Source organism: Corvus kubaryi, unplaced genomic scaffold (assembly GCF_017639235.1).
Source record: "Corvus kubaryi isolate FWS band 111438036 unplaced genomic scaffold, C.kubaryi_AGA036_p1.0 37334, whole genome shotgun sequence".
Taxonomy (NCBI): Eukaryota; Metazoa; Chordata; class Aves; order Passeriformes; family Corvidae; genus Corvus; species Corvus kubaryi.
In genome coordinates this window covers 12492677-12504920 of record NW_024581108.1, presented here as the reverse complement: position 1 = coordinate 12504920, position 12244 = coordinate 12492677, and the positions used below count along the sequence as shown (strand labels likewise).

Sequence of the window (12244 nt, the reverse complement as noted above, 5' to 3'; positions counted from 1 at the left end):
TTAAATCCTGCAGAAGAAAATTTTCCCAGGAACAATAATTATCAGTACAAAAAGGCCAGGGTAATTATTACTAGATTGCTCTCGCACTTGGCCTTGGCAACAAGAAAAGTTTAAGTTGGGAAAAAGTCTTCTCCAATAATTTTTAAGAAAATAATTAAAATAATAACAATAGTAAGTAAAAAAATCATCATTGGTAGTTCTAAAGTAATTCCTTTACTGCCATTGCGCCACAAAACCTTAGTCCTGTGTGCTGAGGGGCTTGCAGTTGGAAATGGATGATTTCACCAATGTTTTGAACAAGCAAAACCTGCAAGCTGAGAGCCCTCCCTGCTCAGAGAGGAGGATTATTTTTTATAAGCTTGCTCATGCAGACTTACAGAGCTAAAACACAAACAAAGCCCAATGTTAGAGGAATGGGAGGAAGAGGACTTCTCTGCCTGACACAGAGCCTGCTCTCAGCAGCCCTGCTGTTGGGAACGCTGGTTCCAGAGACACAGGTGACATCACTGACACCTGCTGAGGACGGGAGGAGAGGCAGAGCGCAGCACTGGCACCGGGAGATCGCAGCCTGCGGTGCCTCCGTGCTCTGTCATGGCTCCATTGCTGTCAGATTTCCACATAAAGAACTGGAAATAATCTCAACACTCAGTAGTTTAAGACCAACACGACCAAAATGGGAAACACTTTCTCCCCACAGGATAGCAAACCTTGATACTGAATTTTGTAGGTGTACAGACACAAGAAAGGAGCACTGCTGGACTACAATTACTAGACAGAGGAGACTCACTAGTAGGTGTGCAATGAAAGTTGCATCTGAAAGACATGACATTTTATTTTAAAAGAATAAAACACAATAGCACTACACAGGAAAGTACAATTTATTGTTGATTAAATAATTAAAATGTTATACTTCCTTCTGAGGCTCTGCAAGCTAAGCTGCAACTCAGGTGAGGTACAAATTCCTAAATAACAAAAATGCTGACATGACAATATGCATATTAGAGTTACTGGATTGTGTTATTGTTGATACAAAAAAAAAAAATACAGTTGTCCTCCTAGAGTTGTAGAACAAGTTATATGGCTTCCAACTCACAGAAATGTGTATACCAACTTTATTTACTTGAATTGACTATAACAAGCAGTAAAGCTATCCTCACCGTGTGGTTCCAGCCTGCACAGGAGAAAAAAAAATTGCTGTGAAATTGATCTAATCACTGCAAAAGCTTGACTGAGAGCCAAGCCTCTTCACAACATAGGTGTTTCTCGAGTAAGAGTAGACATCCAATTACTTCAGCATTCTAATCCTAAGTAGGTTTTCTATTACCATTAATAATACTTGAATTGGTGTACTTGAAAGAAGATGTACAACAGGCAGAGGTGTTGCAGAGTATAATAACGAGATACCCTTTGGGCAACTGAAACATGTTTTTTGTAAAAGAGTTGTATTCAAACATAGATAAGAACATATACTTGGATAGTTTGAACACAGTTTCACATCAGATGCTGATTTATATTTCTATTAAAGCTTTTTTCCTCAAACTCAGACTTGCTAGCATTTGGAAGTTGTAAGATATACAAAGCTTACTGTTTCCTCCACTTGAGTGGGCTAGGGGTGGAGGGAAGGAAGGGAAGAAAACCTGCAAAGTGTCCCAGCTTAGGAAGAACAGTATGAGTTAGCAACAACTTCCTCTACCACAGCGAACAGCCACCCTAGTCTGAAAGCTGCCACAACGTATATGAGAAGACACCAACAGCCTGGAAGATGGCAAGTACAGAACTACTGCACTTAGCCTGCTTTTCAGAAGAATTCTCTTGCTAGCTATGTTCCCGTTATTCACCAGCTGTGACCAGTACTGTCATACTCAGTGGCACACCTGTGGAGTGAAGCATTTGGCTTCTCAGTTGGTCAAAGGGCATGTCACCGCTGAAGGAAGTTAGGGATTCCTGTGTTTCAAAACAAAAGCAGAGGCCATGGTGACAGGAAAGGAACATACACACTGAATCCTCTGCAGACAGAAACAGAGGAAAGCACCAGCTGTGTGTCTGGTGTGCCACATGGTCAAGTTTAGCGAGTATAACCCAACCACACAGCTTTAGGCAGTCATTCTGATTAATCTGGCAAACCATCTCACAGATTAACTGAATTAAACTTTGGAAAGATGCTGTCAGGTCCATTTTACCAACACTTGTACAAGTTATTTTAAGTGCCAAAGGAACATATTTTTCACCATGCCAGTAAGATTTCTCAGTTGCTACTGGCTGCATAACATACTAAACACCAAAGCAACCAACAGCGTGACTGAAGTTAAACTGCCCCACAGCACACTTCTCTACTACTGTGCCATTTTGATGAGCTACTTTGCTGAGTCTCTGAATCAGAATAAAAGAAATCAGATGGCTTGAATCCCACATGATTGTGATAAAGCAGCTCATGCCCATGAAGAGTACAAACCCAGCATGGGGAGGGAAGAGGCCTGACTCAGCAGAACACCTGCAATCACCTAAAAGGGCTGAACAGGAAAGGGTAGGTGGGGTGGAGGAAAGCCCAACTCTTCCAATGCTTATGCATCTCTGAGACTGCAATTGCCAACTATTTACCAACATGCTCAGTTTCAAAAAACATGTCTAGACTGCACAGTGCCCCCCAGCTCATTGGTTACCAGAAAGAGTCCAAATCTCTGCCCAGGAAGGTTTGTACTACTTCTCATTGTCTGTCTCGTTGCTTAGTTGTTTGACAAATTTAATGCCTTTGTAAGGGATATTGAACATCAGTTATTTTACCAAACAAACACTAGAACTAATGAAGCCTGTAGCTCTATGTGACCCACAAGTCCCTGGAAGAGCGAGCAATGTCAGAGCTGTGAGGAAGCAACTTCAGTTTTGAGCAAGACCACTCAGCAGAGAGGTGCTTGCACACAAGGGCTGCTTGGAGCACAGGTGCATTCTCCTGGAAACACAGATTGAGTTCTCATATTTGTCTATTCTTGTGCCAGATGCACCTTTACTAAGTCCACTTGCATGTCACTCAGAGCTGTATTTCTCTTTGCAAAGTAAATTAATCCCATCCCTCTTATGAAAGGACAGCCAGAGTGATATTGTGATACCTAGGTCAGATCAAGAAATCTGTGGACTACATAGAAGTTTGAAATACAAATATTGAAGGCCTATTTTTTTTAATCTTGAAATTGAAAACTTCTATTTAGAAAATAAGGTCCTCTATGTGCTTCTGATAAGCTTCCAAAAGAGACAGTGGATTGTGGGGAATTTTGTCAGGAACAACTGTCTGGGTATAATGATGTAGGATAGTCAGATGACCCTGTGACACTCGGCTAAAAATTATATATAGCATTAGGTGAAACAATCTGTTCTGCCATGGCAGAATTATTTGCCGTAACAGCAAATAATTTCCACAAAGATGGGCACAAGGAAAACTTTTAATATGAAACCTTCTCCAGGAGAAGGTTTTTTCTCACCAGATCCCCTTACTTCTTATACCCTTTTTGGGCTCCAATCTATTTTATGACTGCCACCCTCAGCCTTGAAAAGCAGTGCTTTGCATCAAGTGGGCTGCCCATGCTGACAGACATCACTCCCGTGGCACTCTGTGCGCTGGTGCTCAGCAGAGCTGCATGACAGGAGCTGGGAGCAGTGGTGTTGCAAGGGCACGGCGGGAAGGGCAGACAGGGGTCACTTCCCTACGCTCCCCTACCCTTCATAATGCTGCTGATAAGTCCTGACAGGGGCCAGTGCAGAGCAGACCGACTGCTGTGCAGCCACCTGAGCCAGCACGGCATGCTGAGGGGATTCTGGGCACCCGTGTCAGCCACCATTTCAGCCAGCCACGGGCTGCACTTCACTCTGTGGTGCTAAAAGCAGGCTGACCCACTCGGTGGGTACTTGGGGCCATGCACAGTAGTCTTAACTGCATTATTTTATAGCATAAGCTGTAGCATCTGTGCTGAAAGAAGGGCACTACTCAGTTCAGTATTAGCAGTTTTCCTTTCTGCAAAAGTGTTGCTCTTTGTTTCAAAGAAGAAATGAGAATATGTTAAAAACATCAAGAATGCATCTGCCTTGATCCCCCACAAGCAGAGTCTTCTGTTCCATATACGTAAATGGTAAAATTACCCCCATTTCCTTAAGAGTCCTAAAGTGCTACAGGTATTTACACACTAACAAAAACTCTTCTATGTTAACAAGAGATTTCAATAATGTAGGGAACTGCACAGAGGTGGCTGGCAGAGAACAAAGAACACAGATGCAGAATAACAACTAACACATGGGAATTTACCACATACAGAAAAAATTACAGATGTTTTTAGCAAATGCTGGAGTGAAAGATTTTCCAGTAAGAATGCCATTTAACAGCAAATTATTTCCTCCTGAAAATGGATTCTCATTGCAACAGCTTCAAGTTAACTGTTTTAACAATGCATGTTTAACAATGCAAATACTCGTATTTGCTAACACCTAAATTAGATGCTATCCCTGTCAATGCAATTCAGTCTTTCCACAGAATCAGTTAGGCTGGAAAAGACCTCTGAGATCAAGTCCAACCTATGACCAAACACCACTAGGTCAACTAGACAGACCGTGGTACCAAGTGCCTGTCCAGCCTTTTCTTAAGCACCTCCTGGGATGGTGACTCCACCTCCTCCCTGGGAGGTCCATTCCAATGTCTAATCACTCTTTCTGTCAAGAAATTCCTCTTCATATCTAACCTGAACCGTCCCTGGCACAGCTTGAGGCTATGTCCTCTTGCCCTGTCACCAGCTCCCTGGGAGACCAGCCTGACCCTATCTGGCTACACCCTCCTTTCAGGGAGCTGTAGAGAGAGATAAGGCCACCCCTGAGCCCTCCCCTCTCCAGGCTAAACATCCTCAGCTCCCTCAGCTGCTCCTAGGACTTACCCTCTAGACCCTTCACCAGCTCCACTGCCCTCCACTGGACACCCTGCAGCACCTCGGGGTCCTTCCTCCTCTGCAGGGCCGAGAGCTGGACACAGCACTCGAGGTGCCTCACCAGTGCCAAGCACCAGGAGACAATACCTGTCCTAGTCCTGCCAGCCATGCTACTTCTCATATAAGCCAGGATGCCACTGGCCTTCTTGGCCTATGCTGGCTCATATCCAGCAGCTGTTGACCAGCACCACCAGGTCCTTTTCTGCCAGGCAGCTTCCCAGCCACTCTGCCCCAAGCCCATGCCACCGCAGAGGTTTGCTGTGACCCAAGGGCAGGACTCAGCACTTCTCTTTGCTGAACCCTGTACTCTTGGTCTCTGCCAATCGATCCAGCCTGTCCAGATCCCTCTGGGCATATTTTCAATGTGTTCACTTGAATACCCAGAGAAAGTCATAAACTGTAAACTTAAGGTTTTATATATAAAAGTGAATTTGTTCTAGAACTCCTAGACCAGATAAGGAACCATTCAGATGTAATTTTAAACGCTGATTAATTTGTTTACTTTTCTGTACAGAGAATCAGCAGGTAGAGACTAATTTCTCCATAATGAAGATAAGACAGTCACTCTAGACAGGACACTAACCCAAGGCCAAGGTCTAGGAACAGGTGTCCTTACGATGTACTTCAGGTAACGTTTTCTCCATCATTTAAGCAATGGTTTCCAAAAAGTATTTTCCTTGCTGTGGACCTCAAATAAGGCGTGCAGTCTTTGTAATGTTTAATAATTGGCATTTCCGAGCCCATCCCTACGCTGGGGCTGTACGAGCGCCGGGGCACGGTTCGTGCTGCCGCCTGGGGCCGCTGCTCACCTGCGCTGCCTCCTCGCCGGCCTCTCCCGCCAGCTCCGGCCCCGCTCCCGACCCGCAAAGGGCAGTGCCGGCGCTGCCAGCCGCTCTCGACTAATGAACTGTAAAAACCGTGTCGCGGGAATTAAAAAAAAATTAAGGGCGATATTTTTGACTAACCGCCAGCGGGGCTTCCGGAGGTCCCGTTATTGATGAACCTTAACGAGGAACTCAGCGCTGCCCGCTCCCCTCTCGCCGCCGGGCGCGCCGGGGCTGCCGCCTCAGGTGCCGAGGGCCGGCGGCGCAGAGAGCGCGCTCCGGGTGCTGCGATACACCGCCACACAACACATTACCTTATGCCATTCGCGTCTTAACTGGGTAAAGATCGACCGCTGGGAACATTTATCAGTGTTCCTCTGCTTCGCATCACAGCTCCCACAGCACTTGAAAACCTGCCCGGGATCTCGTTACACTACGAAAGGCATTGCGGGTGCTGCCCTCACCTCCACGCCTGATGAGTTTGTTGCTGCCCAAGCGAAGCCTGGATGGCGGGGCCAGGATGAGGGGTGGGCAGACCTGCTGCTCAAAAGCCTGCAGGTGCTGCCACAGCAGGGCTTGCAGGAGCTCAAGGCCACAAATTAAGACTTCCCTAGGACCACTGGTCTGATCACAAAGCAAATTGCTGCTGTTTTGCAGAGGAAAGGGGTAAATGCTTCCGCCTACGGCACTACTTGGAGCTGGGCTACAGGTGCAGCCCATAATTCACCCGCAGAGCACACACGCTGGTTCTGAGGAGCTGCAGCAAAGTGTAGCATGACATTTATTGAAGGTATTGATTCACACATTATTAGGAACACATGACCACTTTAGGAAAGGTATCAGAAATACAAATATATTAAGTAATGTCAGACGTAAACCACCATCTGGTCCACTTTTGTACATGTTAAATGTATTCTTTTTCTAGATCTGTCCACAGTATGGTTAGTAGCCCTCTTTCTCTTGGCAGAGTATTCTGTACAGACTGACCTGGCCCAGCACTGGCATTCAAGAATAGAAATCGGTGAAGTTTAGAAAAAAAAAAAAAAAAGAAAAAAAAAGACGTGAACCTCCTACCCTAAAGCTCTGTTTGAGTCTGGCAAGCTTAGCTGGAAGCTGATCTTATACTTATGGCCAAAAGTAAAATACAATGGAAGCATCCTTCAAGAAGAGAAAATTTACAGCTTTTATTAGGTGTTACAGATAACCAGAGTATGCTTTAATAGTCACTGTATGGACCAAAAGAGATATACAATTAATGTGAACATACTATATTACTGAACTAGTATTACCACAAAAATTAAAAATACTTCACCAGACCAAAAGACTGCTTTGATCTGGCAGTTCTCAAGAGAGTTTTTCAATTGTTTACAAACATTCTTGTTATATATTCTGCAGTTCTAGAGCTGAGGCACTACAGCACAGGCATCAAAAATCTCAACCAAAATCCTAGTTTTTATATATCCTATGACTAAAACTTTTAAAAAAATCATTTCCATACGACTTCAATCTCAAATCTCTTAAGCCTCTTAAATTTGTCTTAAATTGCTGGATATCAAAAAACACTAACATACTTGCTCCTGAGGATAATTAGCCCCCAAATTATTTTTAAAGTATACCTGAAATGCATTGATAATTTACAAACACGTTTCAGGGTTAAATGATTGATAAGTACACAAGTCTTTGGTAAATAATAACTACGCTGTTCTTTACTCAGTTAAAAAACATAATTAATTTTTAAATCTAGATTAACTGATTTGTTTAATAATTATTTCTATAACGAATAAGGCTCACATGGCACAATGCTGGGTGGGATGAATGGCTGTATGTAGCAAAACCTGAATGATGTTTTCAGGCTACAAATCCTGTTAATACTAGATTCCTGCTCTGGCTCATTTTGGTTTTGTGCTGTTCAGCCAGCCCCAGGAATCTAGATCTGAATGAGAGCTTTCTAATGAATTACATTTCCAACATTTAAAGGTGTCAGCAATCTAGAAAATACTGTCTGTTGCAAAGATACATTCTACAGTAGGTACTGGATTGCATGCTAAAAACTACAACAAACCAATTAGTTTAAGTTTGAAATAATACATTACAACTGCAGTATTTCCTAAAAATGTCTGCTTTACCACTTATGCAGTGTAACAGAAAAACTATGCATGCGAGTGCGAGCTGAGGATGAGTGCTTGCTCCCAAAGGAAACCTAAAGGCACAGGATATAGGTAATGTGAATGAAAACCTGGAAACAAACATTGGCTTCCATTTTATTATGAGAATCCAATTAGGAAGTGAATGCCTAAACTGATATTTTACTGTTTGCGTACTAGATGCCTTCACTTTGGCTAAAAGATACATCATGTCCTTTAAGAAAAATAGCAGCATTAAATAGATCTTGTCATTTCAGAGGAGAAATTAAAATATGTTTGCTTTAGGTTTGGCTTACAGAGTTTTGGGGTTTATTTTAAACAGGTTCAAGAACTGATCAGACTATTTTTGATAACTGTTACAGTTTTACTGTTCTACTAGATTTTTTTAATTATCTGCTTTGTTAAAGGATAAATTACTTTTGAGACAATAAATAATATAGTTTACAATAAATAATTTTAAAGTCAAAGTATTGTACTTACAAAATAATGTAATACTGTAATAGAATCTCCAAGAACAATTCCATTTTATATATTCTGCAGCAAAAATAACATTTCTAGTAGGAAGGAATTACTTATAAACCTAGTAAGATCTACACATTCACGTGTGTGTGTAAACAACTTAACAAGGTTCATTATGTTCCCAGAAAAGCTATGCTTTTACAGTAGGTTTTCAGCTAAATTTTATTATAATATGATGGTAGGAAATATTTAACAGTGCTTATGTTTAGCTCCACCACAAATTAAAAAAAAAGAAATTGAGTGCTATTATTTACAAAAGCAATTTTCCTTTTACTTCACAAGTGACTGTATCTGTGTGTGAACAAAATGTTAGGGCGAGGCATTCCGGATGAACTGCAGCTAAGTTTGGATGAGGATGATTTCAGGATGAACAGTGAAGGTCTTGGCAATAAATACCTAGAAAGGATATGAAAAATACAGCAATGTTTACAGACAAAGCAACATTCAAGAGCAAAAGAATTCATTGTTAATGTGCCAGACTTTATAATAGTTGTATGCAGGAAAGTCAGTACAGTAAATGCTATTTATGAAACACAGAGGGCAATAGGCACAAGCTAACTCAGAAAAGGAATCTAAAACTGTTTTATGAGGATCAAACATCTTTCTAGTCCTTTATGTTTCAAGCCATGAAATAAATAAACAATGGAATCCTGTGTAAACAAGAGAATCCTGTTTAATTTAAACTCGGCAAAAACTGCAAATGAAATTAACCAGCTCATAAAAAGTTAGATTGTAAAAAAAAAAACCTGATTAGAGACCAAAAACAATTTTCAGCTTTGGTTTCCAGCTCTAATGGTCTAAGAAAAGATGTTATCATCACTACTGTAGTACAGGAAGAAATGATCCTACAACCTAGTAATTCACATCGGTGACTATTTACCTTTTAAATTCAGGCAACTTTTATTTCACCTAATAATACAAACAATAGTTTATCATATGCCTAATATTAATTCCTAAATATTTTCATGCTATAATTACCTAATAGTTAATTGTTGAAGTCAATTAAGTGTGCAAAAATAACATCCATACCAAATCAGAATTTCACAATGAATTATGTCAATGTTAGGATGGATTAACACAACACATTGTACAAATTAGTGCTTAAAATTGTTGTGCAGTTCTAGTGAATCATATTGATACATGACAAACAAGTTAAAAGACTGGTCAGACTGATCTCATGGATAGAAACAGTGGCACAGGTCAAGGGGAGACAATCTATACAAGAAAGTGTACACATGTGCTTTGTTTAAGCTTGAGAAAATCTTTATCACCAATATATTTTTTAAACAATTTGTGAAAAAATAAAGTCTGACTTGGAATGGGTTGGTGGTGAGCTTGACAGTTGACTATGTCACCAGACCAAGTCCTACTTTTGCTTGATGATACAGTAAAGAACTCTAATACTTCCCAGAGAATATGCCATGTAATAGATAAGGGCATTTAGAAAACTATAGGGACCTAGTGGTAGACTTTTTTTTTATTTTGTAGCACAGGTTAACTTATTACTTTTTACACAGTTTGATTTTAGCTAATTTTTTTAAGAGACTTTGGTATAGTTTCTGAGCAGTCCTAATGTTTTATTTATTTAGTGGATCTGCAGTTAAGAGATAGAATTGAAAAAGAAATTTGAGAAGTTATTAAAAACTCTGTGGCAGTTTTCATTATCTTTTTATCTCTCCCTGTACAAATAAATTTTCCCAGCTAAAGAGGTATCTATTTGTAAACTGTGAAAGCTTTAGTTTCACAAACATTTGTTTCCTAAACAAAAACAAAATAAAAAATTGGTTTGTGCTCAGAAAAAACAAAGTTCTTCAAATTAGATTTTATAAAGTCTTGAAAAAATTGACTTCTCATACATTTATTAAATTACATTCTGATACCTTCTTGCTCCACACAATTTTATGGAGAGTCAGGAAAACTACTACTAGTAGTGGAGATTCATTAAAAACAGAAACCTAAGTGGAAAGTGAAATAGTGTTGTGGTTCTCCCATTTCTAGAAAAGTAGTTCCTTACCCTTACAATTGTGGGCAGTAACAGACAAGAGCCTTTATTTCCATACGTGTCTTTCATTTCACAGATTCAGAATATCATGGTTAACTGGCATATTGTTGTATCCATGTATAGATGAAACATTTATGGAGACTAATATAAAAACTGTAATTTTGATCAGTCAGAGTTGTCCTGACACTCCATTCCTGATATTTAGGGTACAGAGGGCTTAGATTCCTCTGGCCTATGAAATTTATGAATAACTTCCAGTCAGCATCCAAAGGAATACAGCAACTGGAGACGAGAAAGTTCTCTTGGACCATCCCTTTCATTGCATTCCAAATGCAAGCCTGTTAGCTAAGTACATTAGAGTAATCTGATCAGTTTGAATAGTTTGTGGTTGGTCAGGATGTAAAATTTTCTGCAGTATTAACAGTAAAGGCAATAAAAACTTCAAGGTTTTCTAGTCTTAGCTAATCCAAATGACTTTACCATACTCCTGCTACAGCTCAGTAGATGCTAATATTGAATACGATTCGTTTGTGGCTAACATATTTCTACTTTTGCTGGGATCAAACAAATTCAGTTTCTGCTTGGCTTTAAATTATGTTAGAGTGTCTTAAGATCCACATGTCAATAACACATGGGTCCAGTGTATCAAATAACTAATCTGAGATATAAGTCAGCAATTAAGTCATAAAATAAGTTTAACAGATAATATATCAAAAATTTGTTTTTCACATAATACTTAACTCACAAAGCCCTTCTATGTAATAATATATGTAAGATATTTTATATAAAGAAAGCATTTGTAACTTTATATACACAGTAATTAAAATGGAATAGAATTTGGATCCTAAGTAATTTAAAACTGACATTTAATTCTCCATCTATGACTGTTGAATTGCATGTTGTTGACTGCCACAGATGGAACATTCTCAGTAATCCCTATACTGATAATATTATCACTCCTATTGTATCCAGTTGGGGAACTAAACCAGCCAATGGAGAATCAGGTAAGTGCCAAATAATTCTTTTACTATATGATGCTGTTTTGCAAGGTTTGAAAATATATTTATGCTCTGTAAGATGGAATAATAAAACTTTCATTCTATAGGTTTTGGAAATCAACTTTGCAAAACTGTGCAATACAGTGAATCAGATGGCACTTACCTGACCCTTGGCTGGAGCTGTGCCCCTATAGCATCCCACTGCGCATGTGAAGCCAGAAGTATCTGACATGTTAGGATACCTCTAGGAATGCAAATCTGGAAACAGTGACTTTGAGGGATCTGGGAAGGGGAAGAAAGGAAATTTTCAGTTCACTTTATGGAAAGCCTTTGCTGCAGCTATTTAGGCAGTAGGCAATCAAGAGTTTAATAAGGGTACTTTCACACAAGATGTGTATGTCAAGTTTTCTTTTGGTAGCACTTCATGACTGGGGTAGTGAATTAGAATGATTGAAAGTCATGAGCAAGGGAAATGTTGGGGAGTTTGCTGGGGTTTTTTCTTAAATACAGAGTGAACCAGACTTAAAAGTTTAGTGGTAGCAATATGGACTGAAACCTGTTCCAGTACTATCTTTTATACTTAGAATTTAGAAGGAAAATATTCAAATTTATACCTTGTATCATCCCAGTGGTGGCTCATCCCAGTCGGGGATCCTCTTGAATCTGATGAATGTTTGTAAACTACCAGCAGGCAGTGTTTACAAAGCTGTACTATTCGTTGGCAACACTGGAGTTGCTCAGGAGTCACCACCTCTGAGCCTTTACTGAATATGGTTTCCCAAGAGCTCCTATTATG

At 40.1% G+C, this 12244-nt stretch overlaps 1 protein-coding gene across 9 annotated transcripts in view; it reads right to left on the bottom strand.

Annotated features, from left to right (window-relative positions):
• Window positions 1–6944: 6944 nt before the first annotated feature.
• The window catches only part of TTLL7 (tubulin tyrosine ligase like 7), a 65185-nt gene continuing 59885 nt past the window's right edge, over window positions 6945–12244 (bottom strand). For 7 of the 9 annotated variants that reach the window (XM_042030352.1, XM_042030357.1, XM_042030353.1 and 4 more), the window contains 2 exons: window positions 12063–12236; window positions 6945–8844 (listed from right to left, as the gene is read on the bottom strand). In XM_042030352.1, coding sequence (XP_041886286.1) covers window positions 8724–8844; window positions 12063–12236 — 295 coding nt within the window. In that variant the 3' untranslated portion in view covers window positions 6945–8723. Of the gene's footprint in view, window positions 8845–11611; window positions 11731–12062; window positions 12237–12244 lie in introns of all 9 variants that reach the window. The other 2 variants (XM_042030356.1, XR_006016468.1) reach the window with 2 other exon arrangements.